Source organism: Malaclemys terrapin, chromosome 12 (assembly GCF_027887155.1).
Source record: "Malaclemys terrapin pileata isolate rMalTer1 chromosome 12, rMalTer1.hap1, whole genome shotgun sequence".
In the NCBI taxonomy this organism is placed as follows: domain Eukaryota; kingdom Metazoa; phylum Chordata; order Testudines; family Emydidae; genus Malaclemys; species Malaclemys terrapin.
The window spans coordinates 21,665,269-21,685,312 of record NC_071516.1 but is presented as its reverse complement, the minus strand read 5'-3'; the positions used below and the strand labels follow the sequence as shown (position 1 = coordinate 21,685,312).

General features: G+C 45.0%; 1 protein-coding gene across 1 annotated transcript in view; it reads left to right on the top strand.

Annotated features, from left to right (window-relative positions):
* TOP1 (DNA topoisomerase I) overlaps positions 1-18,390 on the top strand; it is an 80,038-nt gene extending 61,648 nt beyond the window's left edge. The window contains exons 11-21 of the mRNA XM_054045704.1: positions 1,836-1,958; positions 3,553-3,740; positions 4,464-4,608; positions 5,709-5,852; positions 7,520-7,705; positions 9,510-9,578; positions 11,009-11,123; positions 12,364-12,491; positions 14,169-14,263; positions 15,412-15,561; positions 16,955-18,390. Coding sequence (XP_053901679.1) covers positions 1,836-1,958; positions 3,553-3,740; positions 4,464-4,608; positions 5,709-5,852; positions 7,520-7,705; positions 9,510-9,578; positions 11,009-11,123; positions 12,364-12,491; positions 14,169-14,263; positions 15,412-15,561; positions 16,955-17,057 — 1,446 coding nt within the window. The 3' untranslated portion in view covers positions 17,058-18,390. The remainder of the gene's footprint in view (positions 1-1,835; positions 1,959-3,552; positions 3,741-4,463; positions 4,609-5,708; positions 5,853-7,519; positions 7,706-9,509; positions 9,579-11,008; positions 11,124-12,363; positions 12,492-14,168; positions 14,264-15,411; positions 15,562-16,954) is intronic.
* Positions 18,391-20,044: the final 1,654 nt, after the last annotated feature.

Genomic DNA, 20,044 nt, shown 5'->3' with positions numbered 1-20,044 from the left:
AGTGTTAGAGAGAATAGGGGCTACTCTGACTCAGTGCACAAAATGCTAGTGCAAGGCAGAGAGCAAAGGGCTGCCTCAGATGTTAGCATTGAAAGTTCCTGTTTATGCTGTAGCTTTCCAGGAAGGGCCTCCTGGTAAATATTTCTTAAATGAACAAGGGTGGACCTTTTGCAAGTCATACTTGCGTGTGATGTGACATGGTGGGTATGGCTGAGCTGATCATTACGTTTTTATCAATTACCTGGAAGCAAATGTAAAATCAGCACTGCCAAAGTTGCAGATGACACACAAATTGGGGGAGTGGTAAATAGTGAAGAGGCCAGTTCACTGATACAGAGCAATCGGGATTGCTTGGTAAACTGGGTGCAAGCAAACAATAAGTGTGTGAATACAGCTAAATGTAAATGTATACATCTAGGAACAAAGAATGTAGGCCATACTTACAGGATGAGGGAGTCCATCCTGGGAAGCAGTGACTCTGAAAAAGATGTGAGGATCATGGTGGATAGTCAGCTGAACGTGAGCTCCCAGTGTGTGATGCTATGGCCAAAAGAGCTAATGCAATCCTGGGATGCATAAACAGGGAAATATTGAGTAGAGAAGTTATTTTACCTCTGTATTTGGCACTGGTGTGACTCTGTCCAGTTCTGGTGTCCACAATACAAGAATGATCATAGAATCATAGAATATCAGGGTTGGAAGGGACCTCAGGAGGTCATCTAGTCCAACCCCCTGCTCAAAGCAGGACCAATCCCCACACAGATTTTTGCCACAGGTCCCTAAATGGCCCCCACAAGGATTGAACTCACAACCCTGGGTTTAGCAGGCCAATGCTCAAACCACTGAGCTATCCCTCCCCTCCCTGATGTTGATAGATTGGAGAGGGTTCAGAGAAGAGCCAGGCGAATGATTAAAGGGTTAGAAAACCTGCATGATAGCGATAGACTAGACTCAAGGAGCTCAATCTGTTTAGTTTAAAAGAGAAGGTTAAGGGGTGACTTGATTACAGTTTAGAAGTACCTACACAGGGAACAAATATTTCATAATGGGTTCTTCTGGCTAGCAGAGAAAGATGTAACATAATCCAAGGCTGGAAGTTGTAGCTAGACAAATTCAGGCTGGGAATAAGGCACACGTTTTTAATAATGAGAGTAACTAATTGTTAGAACAACTTACTGAAGGTCGTGGTGGATTCTTCTTCACTGACAGTTTTAAAATCAAGATTGGATGTTTTTCTAGAAGCTCTGCTCTTGGAATTATTTGGAGAAGTTCTGTGGCCTGTGTTTTATACAGGAGGTCAGAATAGACAATCGCAATGGCCCCTTCTGACCTTGGAATTTTATGAATCTTTGCCCCACTGAAACTGTGGAATTGAAGAGCCATCACTACCTTTGTATCAGAGGCTAGCCCCTTTCTAAGTCTTGCAAAGTAGGAGCTTCACTATCCCAACCAGTATAAGCGTGCCAAGAAAATAAGCATATTCAGGCAGCTGGCCCAGGTTACCTAGGTGGCCTCTCCTTCCCCCAGTAACTTCAACAACCCTTGAATGGCTAAGTGGTTTGAAAGGTTGCTGTGTAATAGAATATGCAGTCAATGCTTGCAAAGATCAGACAGAGTCTTAATGTTCTGTGTGCCACATATACCCTCTTCATCCGTTTCTCATTCACCCTGGCTAGGTTGAGTACTTACTAGAAATTGGCAGCTCTTTGATAGACAGGCAGAAGCTGTGTTTATTAGGAGCACCTGTCCTTTGATACCTTCTAAGGGGCTGGGAGGGGCAATTAAACCTTATTCTAACTATAAGAAGGTTTTAAGCTCTACTTTCATCCGCCCAGGAAATGACTTCAGAAGAAAAGAGTACCATCACCAACCTCAGCAAGTGTGACTTCACACAGATGAGCCAGTATTTCAAAGCTCAGTCAGAAGCTAGGAAACAGATGTCCAAGGAAGAGAAACAGGTACTCTAGGGAATTGTAGAAGACTGTTCTAGCCATTTAGATGTTTTTTCTTTTATCATAATCCTTTATTCGTTCCTCTGGCCATATCATCTATGCACAGTCTGTCACTCCGATCACACTGAAGGGATTTGGTCAAACCTGTACCACCCAGGGTGGATTGACAGAAGTATTGCACTTCTAGCTAAAAGTCTCTCTCTGTTGATCTGACTGTGATGACTAAGAATTCATTCGTTTCCTAGTAACATCCCTGAGATTCCTTGTGTCACTTATGTTCCTCTTAACATGTCTGCATAGGTAATATGTCGAGAGCAGTGTTTAATAAGAAACCTCCACCTACTGCAATTCTCTTTCTGACAATAAAACGTTTCTGGCCCTTTCTCCTTCAGCACCATGGTGTTACTAGGATGAAGATATTTTCAAGGAGTATCTGCATGTCTTTCCTCCACCCCTACACAACCCCTAGGTACCCACTTCAGTAAGAACTAGAAAAGTATCACAAGATCTAAATTTGGTTCCATTTAGTGCTTTTGGTCATGTAATTCTAGTCTAACTGTCCTAGGTGGTGAGGTTCAGAGCTCCTCTAATTGGATGGGGGATGGTTTTCCCAAAACAATTGAAGCCCATGGTGTCAGGATTCAAAGGTTCCCAGTATAGAATAGAACATGTGCCTGGCTTTGCTGGCTTTTAGCCTTTTATTTGATAAATATTGGTTGAGACACACCACACACTGCATAACTAATAGAGTAGAAGGAGCTTTCTTGTGTCCACTTCTCAGTTGGTGCAACTTCATTTAAGGGTGCATTGATTTCTTCATACCTTTCAACCTTGTGTTAGGTCTCAAAGTGAGAAGCTTGTTTCTTTAAACAACATGATGTTAAATGCAGTGGATCAAAAGTCCTTAAACTTGATGTTTGTGGCACATGGACAGAGGGGAATGGAGAGGCCGTTGGTTTGGGGAAATAGGTCAGAGACAAGTGAAATGTAATTACAAATTTAGGAAAAATTGTGCATGTTTCATATATTACATTTAGCTATTAGTAAGGCTAAGACTTTGTCTTGGATAATTTTAGTAAAAGTCACGGACAGGTCCCGGGCAATAAAGAAAATTCACAGAAGCCCAGGACCTGTCTGTGACTTTTACTAAAAATACCTGACAAAATGGGGAGCTGCAGAGTCCCCACACCGCCTGCAGTGGCTGGGGAGCTGCAGGGGTTCCAGCTTGGAGCTCCAGGGTCCCCCTGCCACTCCCCCGGGGGTAGTGGGGGGACCCTGCAGCTCCCAGCCACCGCGGTCTGAAGTCACGGCGGTCTCTGGAAGCCATGAATTCCGTGACCTCCGTTACAAAAATCGTAGCCTTAGCTACTAGTTCCTGACTTTTTCTGTTTGTGTCGCCATTTAGATTGTATGCTGTTCTAGGCAGACGGCCTTTTATTCAGTGTTTTGTACAGCACCTAGTACAATGGAGCCCCAATCCTGATTGGGGCCTGTAGGTGCTACTGCAATACAAATAATAAATGAATTTTGCTTCAATCTGATACTGAGCTCCGTGGTGTCTTTGGGTGCAGTGCAATCTCCCTGTTTTGTGTCTTCCTAGAAAATCAAAGAGGAGAATGAGCGGTTACTAAAAGAATATGGCTTTTGTATCATGGATAACCACAAGGAGAGGATCGCCAACTTCAAGATTGAACCCCCAGGCCTCTTCAGAGGGCGTGGCAACCATCCCAAAATGGGCATGCTGAAGAGACGGATCATGCCAGAAGACATTATCATTAATTGCAGCAAGTGAGCATGGGATGCTTTGCACCTTGCTTTGCTTACTAGTTAGGATAACTTTTTTTTATCGTATATGTAACTTGACATGGCATCTAAGCATTCAAAAGTTTATGTGTTGGGTTTCTTGGTCATTTTAGGTGTTTTGAAGGGTGAGAGGTATAATGAAAACATCAGTTGTGTACAAGCCATTTCTTTCATAAGTCACACAGAGCTCTGTCCACACACCTCAGTGTTGATCAACACCAGCACCTTCTGTTACAGTGCAGGGCAGCTCCTGTTAATTCTATTCCCTTGGGGCCAAAGGGTATTTATTTTATGTATGGCTCTCCCACTTGATTTTTTTTTTCTTGTGTCCTAAGAGGCAACAGACCAATGTGTAAGGTCTTCAGACTTCTCCTTCTCCATGTAGACTACTGAAGCTGCAGAAACATCCCCAAATCAAAGCAATGACCTTCCCAACAATGCTACTTATCACAATAACTAACAGAAGGGAACAATTCCGTAAGAAGCATAAACATGACTGTGTATCTCTTGATCTTTGACTTTCAGTTTGATTCACCTTACTATCCTGCTACAGAAATGCAGTTTCCCAGACTAGAGTAGGGAGAGAGACTTGTTTAATATGTTTTGCTGTCCATTAACACTTTAACCTTTGCTAGTCATCTATATTTTATCACCTGGGATCTATTAAGACCATTTCTTTCCTCTTGCTGTTTTTGTTACCTTATGCAGGGATTCCAAAGTTCCCCCACCTCCTCCAGGTCACAAATGGAAGGAGGTCCGGCATGATAACAAGGTGACCTGGTTGGTGTCATGGACTGAAAACATCCAAGGATCTATTAAATACATCATGTTGAACCCCAGCTCTAGAATCAAGGTAAGGTTTTATCTGGAAGGTTGCTTGGCCATGCTGCATCTTAACCAACTCTCTTAAGGTGGGGAGCGTGGCCATCTAGTGGTTAAGGCAGCGGACAGGGAGGCAAGACCGACTTTTTTCTTACTCTACCATTGACTCACTGTGTGATATTGGGCAAGTCACTTTGCCTTCATTTTCCCCATCTGCCAAATAAGGGTAATCGCTATTCTGTAGGGGTGTGGAATAATATCAGTCAAGTGCTTTCAGATTTCTGGTTGAAAGGATGTTCTCATCCTAGTTGGGAGCCTTTCATGGTCTGCAGTAAGCTTAAAAGAAAATTTCTGCCAATTTTGTCTCTAAGTTTGGCCCCCGTGTCTCCTGCTTGATCATGCAGTGAAGTCCTAACCATGTGCTGGATGTCCGTCTAAAGGCATAAATCCAGCTATGTTACTTCACTGCAAGATGGAGGAGTAGGTGATGTTCTGAGAAGAACAAACCTCGCTGTGAGCACGGATAACTGGTAATTGTCAAATCATGTAAAAACAAATGATGAGACTTTGAAAGTAGTTGGATTTCCGTTTTTAGTAGGACAGATTTTTGGGAAGGCCTTCTCAGTAGGAAAATTACCTGTTTTTAAGAGAGACACTACACTTACTGGGTGGCTCCCCTGGAGCGAAAATAAGAGTCTTGTCCTGAGTGTGTGGTGGGACGTCATTTCTGATGACCTACAGTAACCGTATCATCACACACCTCTAATGTGCCATTCAAAGCTTTTTTAAAATGAGTTCACTCTGCTGTCTTTATGGCTTTACTGAGTGGGTTTCTAATTGTGAGAAGGGGACTGCTAAGAAAATAGCAATTTCCTTAATAGAGTAGGGGGTACCTTTGTACATTGAGGGGCCTGGAAGACCAAGTACCTCTCTCATCTGATTTCTGACTTCTGTGCAGGCACTTGATGTCATGGCCACTGAACTATGTGCAGCTGCATGTGAACTTAGTTCAGGCAGAACTTTGAGCAATGAATTCCCAGTGATTTTGTGCACATAGGCTTGAGCAGGAACTCTCTCTGCTTCTGCTGCTCACTTTCAGGTGTGTTGACTTTCTTGTGACTGTTTCTGCAGGGTGAGAAGGACTGGCAGAAATATGAGACGGCTCGGAGGTTAAAGAAGTGTGTGGATAAGATACGGAATCAATATCGAGAAGACTGGAAGTCCAAAGAGATGAAAGTGCGACAGAGAGCTGTGGCACTGTACTTCATTGATAAAGTGAGGGTTGATTTCTGGCAGTTTCCTCTTCCTGCCTCACTCTGAATAAAGATGCAGGGCTGGTGGGCACCTGTCCCTAAGCCCAAATAAAATTTTGATAGAAACGCTCACATGCTGCACAGATTAAATAAGGGAGTTGAAGGGCTTTGAGAGAAACTACTAGTTATTCTATTAGAAGTCCAGTCCTCAGAGTACCCAGAGGTCTCCTCCTGGAGTGACAGTGGTCTCCACTTCCTCATAATTAACTGGAAATCCAGATCAGTAAATTGCCATACTGAACCTGGTTACGTTGGGCAATATTGTTTTGTTCAGACAAAAGTCACAATTAGGTTAATTTCAGAGTCCCCCAGTTGGATCAGTGGGAGCTCTGCAGGTGGGTGTATGGCCCTTGGCTTCCAGGGGTGTCTAATTCCTCCTGGAATGCTCTGCTTTTTATTACCACTTAGTTATGAACCTCACGACTCTGACATGAACTGTGCTAATTGGTCTTGCCACACTTAGGAAACTGTAGTCGGTCACCATGTTTACGCAACTGTACTATTTAAAACTGTGTCCCTAACAGTGATAGCACTGCTGTGTGGCTTCTGTGACCAGTTAATTACTCATCCGCGTGGATGGAGTTAAATCACAGTAATTTTAGTCATGATTTAAATTAGCAAGCAGGAAACTATATATAAATAATTGCTTTTAATCTTGTATTGCATGTGCACTTTTTAGTTATTTTCCTTAAGAAAGGTTCATTCTCCTTGGTAGGCAATATTAAAACATGTTTATTTGCAATTATATATAGCCTCTAAATGTGGTGGTACTTTTGGCCAACCAGGAGGATACACTATATCTATATACATTTATTTAAGCAATCATATAGCTTAATCTACACTTATGAAGATTCTGCATATTTGCTCTTAATATCCCACTGGGAACCTATCTAAATCCTTAGGGTGTCTAAATATCTTTGAAAATCTGGCCCCATGTCTTTAGCATTAATAGATTTCATCCTCTCCCACCTGGTTTGTATGCATAGATTGGAAGAGGAAAAGCTTTCCTGTTTGGCCAACTCAGTCAGTTTCTCACTTGTTTGAATAAACTAGTGCAAATGAAGAACATTAATACATGTTCTCTGCAACTGCTAGTTAAAATGAAACCAAAAGTAAATAAGGCACAAGCTTTCTTTTTTATTTAAATAATTTTAATAATTATAGTAAACTAGGGCTTAACATAGGTTGTCATAATGTAAAATTTAATTGTAAACAAGTTTGTTTTTAAATGTTTTAATTTAAATGAAAAATCCAGTTTAAAAAATAATCAACTTTTTATTTATCCTGATTTTGATGTATCTTATGTCTTCTCCCCTTTTTGGCACCAGCCATATAACTTCCTTTGCACTTCATTGTGACTCCAACTATTTATATTTTAATGTCAGTAATCTAAGTTTCAAACCTCTCCTTTTGAGAGTTGCCTGTTTTTAGCTTCTCTGAATGTCCATGCTCCCCTTCTGTTCAAGGATCAGGCACATGGTACCATGCTAAATCGGAATACCCTGGTTATTGGGCAGACAAGACTCCCAGAGGACCCCACAATCCATAAATTACCAGAGCAGTTTGAAATGCTAAACCTCTTATTTTGATTCCATTTGCCCACCTCCCCTTCTCTTGTTCAATTTGTAGCTTGCCCTGAGAGCTGGTAATGAGAAGGAAGAAGGGGAGACAGCGGACACCGTTGGCTGTTGCTCCCTCCGAGTGGAACACATTAATTTGCATCCGGAGTTGGATGGCCAGGAATACATGGTTGAATTTGACTTCCTCGGTAAAGACTCCATTCGATACTACAACAAAGTCCCCGTTGAGAAGAGGGTGAGATGTTTCCCATTCTTGTCTCTGTGCACTGTTACAAGGAAAGGAGGAACTGCCTGGTGGAAAATCTCCAGAAGTGGAGATTCCTGTGCATTGTGTTTTATTCAAATGTGAAGGCAGAAAATAAGCTAACTTATCTTCTGACCTTCCCTTCCTGTGGGTGCTTTGGAGGAATAAGGCTGCCACCTTCTTGGTTCTGATGTGAAGTAACCATACTGTGAGGCCTTTATTGAGGTTTCTCCTTTTCTAAAGTCTCCATGCTCTGAGCTGGTGGCCGTTTAGTCCATGCCATATCCATGTGATCAGCAATGGTTATTTTAAAGCCATTATGTGGACGTGTTGTTAGTCTGTAGCCTTAGCATCCTCCTTTTTTCTCAGTGATAGACGTCTTTGGGACACAGTCCTAGCCACAGGTGCAAAAGCCAAACCTCCCCAGCAGCATGAAGAGCACAGGGTGGTAGGTACTTGGCTGCACTGTTACTAGTGTAGCAGTAAGTAAACTTGGAGTTCTACAGCAAGTATCATGGACGTGGGCCTGGATATTGTACAAGGGATTTCTTTTGTTGACGCTCATGTCTGAATGTTTGCCTTCAGTGGGCTAGGCCTGTTCTCAGGTACTCTGGTGTAAATCAGTGGAGCAGCTTCACTGAAGTATGCCTGACCTAAGAACTATTGTACAGAGTACATACCTGCTGACTGAGACCTTTCTGTTCCATGCAATATTTATTTGCATTGTTTATATTCAGTCCCCCAGTTCTGTCTCTGTTGTTACTTGGATGGCTCCAAGATAAATTTCCGTCCACTCACTATAAGCAGAGGCATTACAAAAATCCAGGGAGTTATTTACGCTATATTTACTCTGGTGTAAGAGAGAGGAATCTGGCCCACTCACTATACACATAGCACAGTGTGTAAAATAGTCTCTGTAATGCTGTGACGAATGGCAAAGAGCAGTAAATGTTGACTTTTTTTTCAAACTGCCACTATTATAGAAATGAGGGGGTCACAGGGGTTAAGAAAGAAAAATCTATTTTTCTGTTACTAAATTCATTGGCATACTCTTGGGGTATGTTCTTTAAGAGTTCGCAATGGGGGAATTGATTATTATGGAATTAGAAATCTCTGTGTATTAGATGTCTTGTTATCAAAATGTGTTGCTGAAAAGCCTGGAAGTTGATTTTTCAAGTGATTTCAAAGCTGGTCTGTCTGAATAATCTAGGATGCCTGGATTGTTTTTGTGTGGAACTGCTTGTGGTGTAGTTGTGTGAAACCTCAAATGCAACAAAGGGACGTGGCTGTATCAGGGCTGCCAAGTCAGTTTACATCACTGGATTGGGCCTGAGATGGCAACTCTGCCCAATGGGAGAAGGATCAGGGTGCACATTGGGTAGCAAGGATGCTCTGAGAATAACCTTGTTCTGCCAGGGAATAGTGCCAGCTTGGCTCTCTCTTTTTAACCAGGGCAATTAATAGCAATGATAGTAGTAGAGTCTTTCTCAGCTCTGACCTAGAGGGCTCACCTCAGAGGGGTGAGATGGGCCATTCACTCCTTGGCTCTTCTGCTGCCAGGGAGGAGAACTGTTAGCACAAGTTCTAGTGGCGACTTGGGATGTGGACACCTGTCCATTTGGAATGGGATCTAGCTCTTCTCACATGGACCATCAGGTAGCCTTTAGAAGGCAGTGACCTTCAGGCACTGTTGAACTGGAAACCCAGAAGCAAAAGACTCTCTATCCCATTCCCAAACCCCAGAGCCATCTAGTCTCCTTGTGAAGTATTTTTTTTCCCTTCTCCTTTCTTGTAGGTTTTTAAGAATCTTCAGCTGTTCATGGAGAACAAGCAGCCTGAGGATGACCTCTTTGACAGACTCAATGTAAGCAACAATACTGCTTCAGAGCTCCTTAATCTAACCCTAGTGAGGCTTACTATGCTGTTAGCCCAGAGGTGGGCAAACTACGGCCCGCAGGACTGTCCTGCCTGGCCCATGAGCTCCTGGCCGGTGGGGGCTAGCCCCCGGCCCCTCCCCTGCTGTGCCCCCTCCCCTGCAGCCTCAGCTCGCCGAGCTGCTAGCGCTCTGGGCAGCGGGGCTGCGAGCTCCTGCCAGGCAGCGCAGCTGCGAGAGCCACCGGCCTGTCCTGGTGCTCTAGACTGCGCGGCGGCGTGGCTGGCTCTGGCTGAGCGGCGCAGCTGCCAGTCCTGGTCCTCTGAGCGGCATGGTAAAGGGGCAGGGAGCGGAGGGGTTGGATAACAGGCAGGAGGTCCCGGGGGGCAGACGGGGCAGTTGGATGGGGCAGAGGTTCTGGGGGCTGTCAGGGGGTGGGGGTGTGGATAGGGGTCGGGCAGTCAGGGAGCAGGGGGGTTGGATGGGCTGGGAGTTCTGAAGGGGGGGGGGGGAGTGTGAGGGGGCAGATATGGGGCAGGGGCCAGGCTGTTTGAGGAGGCACAGCCTTCCCTACCTGGCCCTCCATACAGTTTCGGAACCCCGATGTGGCCCTCAGGCCAAAAAGTTTGCTCATCCCTGTATTAGATGAACATGGTACGACGGCTCTGTTGTTTTTGCCAGCCAGCAGCAAATCGTACTGCCACAGAGAAGGCCTAGATTTCATCTGTCTCTTTCCAGTGGGCCAGGCAGAGACTGGCACAGAGGCAATAGCCATTTGTCTCCAGTAGGGATGTGCACATTTAAGTGACTGATCTAAAACCTTAGTCTTTAAGCAGTCTGGATTGCGCCGACTAGGGGCTTGTTGCTATGCAACAGCAGCCTAAGCATGGGGAGGAGATGTGGGATGTGTGAGGTGATAGCCTTGCTGTCCAACCCCCTCACCCCACCCCACCCACACACACACATTCAGATCAACTTGAACACTGTGAAGGAGCTGAGGGCCCCTACAGAAGTGAGACAGACCCACCCCCACGTATTGGGGCCAAAAGTATAACAGTGAAGGAAGAAGAATTGCTTTGCCATTCATTCAAGTGGTCACATCAGATGCTAGTTCTTCCTCCTCCCTAGTCTCCATCAATGCAGATCTAAAGCCCAGTTCCACCCCAGCCCCTTGTTCACTTTTGTCAATAGTTGTAGCTACCACATATTCCATTATTCCTATATTGGCCTAAGGAAGACATAGAAAGGTTCCAGGCATGGGTTTCTCCTTGACTGGATCATAGTGTGTGTACCTAGAAATTCACAGCTAAACCTCTGGTCCAATGGCAAGACTGTGAGTCTAGCAAGGATGCAAATATTCAGAAGGATTCTAGTCCTAATGCTGGAGTGACTAAAACCTCAAACTCTTTCTGCTCCCTTAGACCAGTATCTTAAATAAACATCTTCAAGACCTTATGGAGGGCCTGACAGCCAAGGTATTCCGTACTTACAATGCCTCCATCACGCTACAGCAGCAGCTAAAAGAACTCACTACCCGTAAGTGCTATTGTCTGGGATCACCTAGCCTAATTTGTGGTGATGATTTGTGTGGTGATGATACCTTGGGGTGGATCCCCAAGGTGCCTCAGTGAGTACAAAATGGTCTTGCTGGATAACGAGGCCCAAAACCCTAGGAAGGGGATGGACAAGTTACTTAGGATGAAACGTGACTTAGGATTTTCCCAAAAAACTCTCCCCTCCTTCGGCTTAAGGCCCAAAGTTTGACCTCCCTTGAAGTGTTTAGATTATTGGGAAAGTATGTTCTGGTCCCTCACAAGGCTGTATTGTCCCACTCTAGTGGCACAAGGCAACCTCAGAGAGGACATTACTGGCTTCCTAGGGATTCCCTTAAAATGCCAGGTGGCATAGGGTTGACTATTCTAGACCTATGCTACTCCCCTTGCAGCCCCCAACATAAGAGACATGGCTGATGTGGGAGAGTTTGTTGAGGGATCTGCAGCCTCTAGCCAATCCACAGCTGCCAAAACAGCCCTGTGGCTACTGTCTTGCACTGGGGATGGGCCAGTGACCCTAAGATTGGGGTGATGCAGACTTGGCCTACAGCCATCTTGGTGTATTCATACTGTCATCCCCAAGTGTCCTGCAGCTAGCACAGCTAGGTCTCCAGGACCTGCCTCCCACTATCTTGATGGAGGTTTTATCTTAAGAAACTTAAAATTTTAGAAGTGACCCTTTGAGGTGGGAAGAGAGGGAGAGTGGCTGTGTCCTGGAAAATCCCTCCCTCTGTGCATCTGAGACATGCAGGGCAACATTAGTACTTGGCCATTTGTGTAACACCATCCGTCCAAATGCTGCACAAAACATGGATGAGCCAACCCCCCTTCTAAGGCAAGGAGATATTGCCCTTCCTACAGAATGGTGGCTTAGCACGGTTAAATGTCAGGTCCAAGGTTACGTACTATCAAGAACAGTCCTGACTTACCCTGCTCTGACTGCTAGATATGCTGCCCCTCTATTGTTGCCTGTGCTTTGCTCTTATCTGCTGAAATTACTCATGACTCTAGTACACAAAGAGAAGAAAATGGCATCTTTAACTCCTTGGTGCCAGGATAAAATTCGGATTTGGAATTTAAATGCAGTGCAGAGACTGGTATACAAGAGATGAATGCAGACTAACTTAGCCTCATTATTGAATATGAATCAGTAAAAGCAATGGTGCATGTCCATGGCTGCTCAACCTCTCAGAATTGTTTCACCTGCTTTTCAACTTTTTCAGCGGATGATAACATCCCAGCAAAGATCCTTTCCTATAACCGTGCCAATAGAGCTGTTGCTATTCTGTGTAACCACCAGAGGGCGCCACCAAAGACTTTTGAGAAATCCATGATGAATCTACAAACCAAGGTAATTTTTAGACTCCTTTAGATTAAAGGCAGAGCTAGAAATCCCTTTTTTCCTTTGGTTGTGGGTATATCATCATTTGCTTCTAATTGCAGTGTATCAGACTCCACTAAAGGGGAGTCCACTTCCCTCTGTCTACAGAGTGCCGGTGTGGCTGGGTCTGAAACCACTCTGTCTTGTAAGGCGAGTCCTCTGGTTTTTAAAAGGAAATCTTCCACCTGGAGGACAGATCGTCTGAGACACAAGCACCCTTCTCCATTGGGCTAGAACAAAATCTGCCACTTCTCAGTTGACTTTCTGCCCCTAGCCAACCAATCAGGTGCTGAAGGCATAAACTGGCTTTCTAGGCCAAAAAAATCCCTAGAATATCTTTCTTGCGAGAGGTCATTTTTCCGTCAGCAAAGTCTGACGCATGCTGAGGATACACTACAGAGCTTAACTTAAAACCACAGTCCTTTTCTCTGATTTGTGGCCCTGAAAGGAAACCAGAGTGGGTGTCTGCTCCCTTCAGAGTGGCCTGGTAGACCTTTGTATCAATGCAGCTTTTGCGCGCAGTGCACTCTACTCCTCTAACTCGACCTCTTCCTTTACAGATTGTTTCTGACGAAGGCCATGAGGTCAAAATTTGGCTAGGTCTGTTCACAGCCTGACTTTAAAATAACCCTCTCAATAAGGTGTTCTGTTTTACACTGGGGTGTTCTCTTGCTTCTGTAACACCTAACCTGGCTGCCCCCACCCCTGATTTTTACAGTTGAATTGAGTTGTTACCTTGGGAGGAGGTGGAGAGTTTTAAAATAACAGTTAAGGACTGAGGAGCTGGGAATCTTTAAACCTTACTAGATCTCAAGCTAAGACTGACTGTCTAGATTCAGTGCTTGATATTTTTTGGGAAGATTACAAGAGCATGGAATCTTTATGCTTCAGGGCATAAACTGATCACCAGCCTGGGTCAGGAAATTTCCCTCCATGGGATTGTATGGCACATTTAGATGAATTTTTATTGGTTTGCATCCAGCATACTCAGAGAGGCTAACTGACTAAATGGGCTATTGGCCAGCTCTGCTTTGGCAAATCCTACTGTACTTCCACTCAGTTCCCTTGTTCAGATGCCAATTCCTGAGCAGTAACCAGAGGTTTTATCCTACTTACTACCTTCTGGTTGGAACTGTCCATTCCTAATGCCATAGGAACCCCTTACTGTGAGAAAGATGATCCCCTCTGCACCATCCACAAGCTGGTCTCTGTGCACAGCACATTTGAAATACTAACGGCCTAATTTTTACAAAAGTGATTAGTGATTTGGAGTGACTCCATTTTCCAGTGTTCACTTTGAGACACCTTGGATGGGCTTGATTGTCAGAGGCCGCAAGTGCATAGGAAATTAGACACCATTACGGTGTCTTAAGTCATTAGTCACTTTTGAAAATGTAGGCCCAGTGTGTGAGGATTTATTTAAAGCCCCATCTGGCTCTTCTGCTATGGATTAGATCCAGGCTCGTGTCCTACTCAGACATATACTTCACCGGTTAAATCCCAGGCCCTTCGATACAGGTGGCGAATCTGCTAGGAGGTTTGTACAGTTCCCCTGGATGTCAGCGAACCTCTCTTCTGTAGTCATTCACGCTTTGTGGGTCTCACTCCTAATTCCCACCCTGCTCTCTGGGTTTTTGCCTCTTCTAGATCGATGCCAAGAAGGACCAGTTAGCCGATGCCAGGAGAGAACTGAAAAGCGCCAAAGCCGATGCCAAGGTCCGGAGGGATGAAAAGTCCAAAAAGTAAGTCTGGCTTCAGTGCAGATAAGCTGTAAAAGGTCTCACACGGCAGCGCAGGGCGGTAACCCAAAACAGGATTGTTACTGCAGCCGTGCTGCCTCAAATACCTCCCCCCCCTTCCCTCCAGATCCATGATCCTCTGTTTTTGTTCCCCATCCCCCACGCGTTCGGGCCTACATTAGCAAATGGCCACCTAGCTGAGGAGCACTGTGTAGTCTGTCATTGTCACTCCTTACATGGTCGCTAGCAAGCTGCCTGGATCTCTGCTTTTCACAACATACCCTCACCTCCAATGCTCCCATGAGCTCAGCACGTGGCTGATGGTTTAGTGAGAGACTGAAAGCAAGTCTGTGACAGGAGAGTGCAGAACACTGCTCAGAATCCCCAGGTCACATCCTCTGAGCCTATTAGTGGGCCGTCTTCGCCCTGTTAGTTTTCAGTCTCTTATGAAGAAATCATTTTATTATGACTCGTCCAAACCTTTCTCTGTTCTGTTCCGCCAAACAGGCCCTACCCACCTACCTCCCGCTCCCTGGAAGCAGTTTGCCAAGCAATGTGCTTTCCCTCTGGTACCCAGAGCAGGAGATGGATGGTATCTTTGTGTCTACTCCAGTAGAAACTACAGAGCAGAGTGTTGGGTGCTGAATGCAAAAACCAGATAGGAGCATACACTTGTAATTAGACTTCCAAGGGGGGACTCTACAAACAGTAGGAAAAGTGACCCTCTTTCAGATCAGACTGAATACTGCACTCTTGTGCTTAATAGATGATCTCACGCCACTTCATGCAGGAGTGGACTGCCTGGTTTTAAACTGGGGTTTCTTTTTATACGGGAATAGTAATGTTACCGCTAGAGTCCTGGACAAATTCCAACTTGGGGAACTGCATTCTGCCTCCTTAAAACGTTTTCAAATCGCTTTAGTTGATACCAGATTCTTGATTTTGTGTATTGAACTGTTTAAAGTGTTGTCACCTTTCACTTTGGTGATGGCTGCATCTCAGGGCTGATTGGCATCATTTGCTAAGCACTGGATCTTTTCAGGAAAGGTGCAAGTTACTAGGGTCCCTTTGAATCCCGGTAGGATAATAATGCACCCCCACGAAGGCCTAGCTCTTTCTGAACAGTTCTCTGATTCTTTCCCCACCCACAGGACAGTAGAGAGCAAGAAAAAAGCCGTGCAGAGGATTGAGGAGCAGCTGATGAAGCTGGAGGTTCAGGCCACAGACAGAGAGGAGAACAAGCAAATTGCCTTGGGCACCTCCAAACTCAACTACCTGGATCCCAGGATCTCAGTTGCCTGGTAAGCTGCCATGTGGGGAAGGATTCCTGCCTGTCCCTGTGGTGTGTCCACTGTCCCAGAGTGGTGGGAGGCTTTAGCACAGCTCTGCCCAGTAATCCATTTCCAGGCAGTAGCTTGACCCTCTCTGAAATCTCAGCCTCTCCGAATCTTTTGTATTTTAGACCAACCTCAATCATTATTTTTTCTAAGAGCACCTTCCAGCAGGAACCGCAGTGTCTCTGGGACCAAAAGGGCAGTGACCATTACATTGTTGTCTCTTACATTTTGGTGTCTTAATTTAGCATCTGTAGGGGTTAGAGACAGGCATACTGTGAACACTTCCTTCCCTTCCCCCTCAGCTCTTCTAGCACATCTCTTTTCTCTTGGCCGGCCACCCCATCCTGCTCCTTATTTCAGGCCTGAGCCCCTTCTGAGCAGACACTGCAATCATGCCAGTTTTGTGAGGGAAGCGGCTTGCGATGTGGACAGTCTCAACCTAACCTCTGTCAGACACAGGAGTTGGGGATTCTGCAGTCAGTCGTGAATTTAGCCTTTTAAATTGCCTACGGTACTACAAATTCCTACGGCAAAGGCTTCTGTTTGAAAAGAGGTGGCTGGTGCCAAGGGATTTCCACTGTGCTTTCAATGCATGCATATAGACAAGATGAAAAACTCTTCAGCAGCCTGGATGGTTCTTAGCAAAGGTACACCTGTCCTGTGATCTCCGTTAGCCATCCTAACTTCTCCTTAGCTACTGGCACTTGCAGGATGGTTTGCAACTTGAACATTATCCTTGTGAGTTAACTCCATGCCAAAGTAATCACTCCGAGTGACTAAAACAGCTTGGACTTGCTAGCTGCAGGTCCTGCCACGTGGCATCGGAAAGGTGTTGTATAGGAACGTCTCAAAGGTGACCTGTGATCACAGTGATGGGGACAGATAAGGGTGCCCACACCGCTGAGTTTGGCATGTTGGAGGATTCGAGGACTGTGGGAAGGGAGGTAAATCTGCAGCAGGCAGGTTGGGTAGTGGGCGAGGTTGGGAAGGAAGCGCAGCAGGTTGTAAGTTCTTTGACACGAGCACTGTGTTGTATACCTTTTGTGTATCATGCCAAGCACAATGGAGTCCTGTCCCCGATTTAGCCTCTCTATGCAAATATTAAGGAGAGGGACAGCTAGCAGCAAGCTGAGTTGGTCAAGAATGGTGAATAGGGGTTGTCAAGGCTGGTGGGAGGATCCGACCTTGTGGGGGAGGACCAGCTTTATGTGAGCCAGTGGGTAGGGGGGCACAGGAAAGAACAGGAAAAAGGTTGCATTGGAGCGAAAAGGATAATGATCCTCGGACAGGTGTTCCTATTAAGAGAGCATGTCTGTGAGCCCGGGTGACTAACTTTTTGTCTCCTTCTCTCCTGCAGGTGTAAGAAGTGGGGAATTCCTGTAGAGAAGATTTATAACAAAACCCAACGAGAGAAATTTGCCTGGGCAATTGACATGGCAGAGGACGATTATGAGTTTTAACCTGTTTTTAATGAGCTGGATTTTATGGAAAAAGGGGTGGGGGGGAAGCCTGGTTTTAGGGAGATTGATAAACTGTGAGCCTTACTTGTCCTAATTGTGGGGGAGGGGGTAAGGAGGGGCAAGCGAGCATCAGACAAAGAAACCAACATCTTTGAGAAAAGATAAACCTGGAAATATTATAAAGGAGCTGAGCCAGTTGTCCTATGGACAACTTATTTAAAAATGTTTCAGAGATCCAAATTCTAGCTGTATGGTTTTGTTTTGTTTTGTTTTGTTTCTCTCGAGGCAGGGCAAGTGGATGGGGGATTTGTCAACCTTCCACCAGGCAAATTCATCATTACACTGAAGAGCTTGGGGGATCTTTAGCTACTGTATACAAAATCCAATTATATTGGTGCGTTTTTACAGTTAGGGTTTTGCAATAACTTCTATATTTTAATAGAAAATGGACTCCTTAAACCCCTGCCCCTCCCTCTGCCCCATTTCAGGAATTTAACAAAATTTTAAAACCCAACGCACCTGACACAGCTGTCACGATGGTCATGGAGGTACCTGCTTTTATTTTATTTTATTTTTTGTTAGTTTTACTCAAAACAATCGTGGCATTGGAACATGAATTTAATAAAAATGCAAAACAACCCACCACATCTGTTCAAAGCAAAGCATGATGGGAAGATGCTTCCTGACTTGAGTGTTCTTTTTTAAATGTGAATTTTTATTTCTTTTAATTATTTTTAAATATTTAAACGTTTTTCTTCTTGATCTTAAAGATCGTGTAGATTTTGGGGGGGGGAAATGGGGAGGGACAGATGAGTGTGGAATTTGAGGAGAAATGAAATCAGTGACAAACAATTTTCCCATCATCCTTTGTTCTGAGCATGCTCTATACACTTCAAGAATACCCACTTTTTAGGTTTGGCAGACTGTTTTCTTTGCTTTCCCCCCTTTTTTTAACCCCCCTCCCCTCTTTTACTTGAAAGATTTTATTGTGTAAAAAGAAGTTTCACAGGTCAATAAATTTCGAGGGAAATGAGCATTGGTCCAAAAAAGGAAAAATAATCAAGATTTTAGGGCTTTTATTTTTTTCTTTTGTAATTGTGTACAAAAATTTTAAAAATTAAAAAGCAGAATTTTAATGTGAAACCTTTTTTTCTTTTCTTTCTTTTTTTTTTTTTTTGCTATAATCATTAGTTTTAGAGGCATTGTTAGCTTAGTGTGTGTGAGAAGACCATTTCCCGCAGTCTTTCCTCAACAAGTATCTTCTATTTTTATCATGAATTCCCTTTTAATCAACTGTAGGTTATTTAAAATAAATTCCTACAACTTAACCGAACATTGGTCGTTTGTGTGTTCTTCTGTCCAACTACCCACGGGACCAACAGCAGCCTCCAGCAGTGAGAGCATCACTCAAGGGGTGTGGCTTAGGTGCGACAAAGCAACCTGCTAGCCCTCCTCCTCAACATGTGCAAGTTGCCATAACATGGTCACTGGACAGTGTACGGGACTGGGAGTCAGGAGAATTGTGGGGTAGTCCTAGCTCTGCCACTGGCCTAGTGTGTAACCATTGGGTGAATCACTTCACCTGTACCTCTGGCTTCTTTCCCACCCTTTGGCCTGGTCTACACTGGGGGGAATAGATCTAAGATACGCAACTTCAGCTACGAGAATAGTGTAGCTGAAGGCGACGTATCTTAGATCAACTTAGAATCACTTACTTCGTGTCCTCGCGGCACAGAATCGACGGCCGCCGCTCCCCCGTCGACTCCGCTTCCGCCTCTCGCCGTGGTGGAGTTCCGGAGTCGATGGCAGAGTGATCGGGGATCAATCACTACCCGCTGATCCGGCAGGTAGTGTAGATGTACCCTTGGTCTGTCTAGATTGGGGACAGCAATTTTCTCACTCTATTTATATAGCACTTGGCACAATGGGACACTGCCATTACACAAAGAACACCGCAAGCTGTAATCTCATTGCAGCTCATAGACTAAACAGTTCTTAGGCTGGGTCAGTAGTTGGATATGAGAGCTTCAAGGAAAGCCAGGTGTTCCAAAAAGTGCTTTTGGTGATTCAGTAGGTGGCACTCCTCCCTCTGAAACTGTGACCTCATGTGGTACTAGAGGCACTGTGTGCCTGGAGGGGCCAGATTTTTGATGAGCTCTAAAATTGAGCTTCTGACTGAGTGGTCTTTGGATCCCATAGAATTTTCTGCCACAGTCGAGGGTGTTTGCCCTGACGTTTTGTCATTGTGCTGCCTTTCTAAACTGTTCCTTGTGCATTGTGTTGGCTAACTAATCTTCACTTGTCTTCCTAGCTGTTGTGTAGTGTTTGCGGTGTGCTGAATTTCATCCCTGTGCTGGGGGGGGAGTGCACAACACTCTGCTGTCCAGTTGGAGAGTGGAGACTCAAGAAAAAGGGGTAGCAATATAGGATTCTTACTTTATTTTCACGCGGTCGACTGTTCTTCCCCTGTTCCAATCTTGGTGATGCTGATAGATAACAGAGAGATGATTTGACTTTCACCAAGTCTGAACCTGCTGTACGCTCTCATGCTGGATGGCTCCTGCAGCTTCCCCTCCTGCACTTGCTGTAAGACTGGATTTGAGTGTATGTGAAAACATGACCGTCTGGTGTAAAATGATCATTCCATTCCAAGGGCCTGCTCCTGCAAGCTTTCCACACACAGAGCTGCCCCTGCGGTCGGTGGGAGTTCATTGTACAATGCAGGGCTGTCATCTGGAGATTTATTCTCAAGATGGGGCTGGTCTCTTGAAAGGTCTTTCCTGTATGTGTGCAGGCTATACAAGGGGAGTGGAACAGATAAGCAGGAGCGTTGGAAAGCAGAGAGTTGTCGAATGGGAGATACAGTGCATTGCTGGGGAATGGAGCAGCCATTATGGGCTTAGTGATGGCTCATGCAGCCGTGGGTGCTATAAGCTATTGGAGAACAAGAAGATTGTAGGCCGGGTGACAGGAGATTTCCTGGCCCT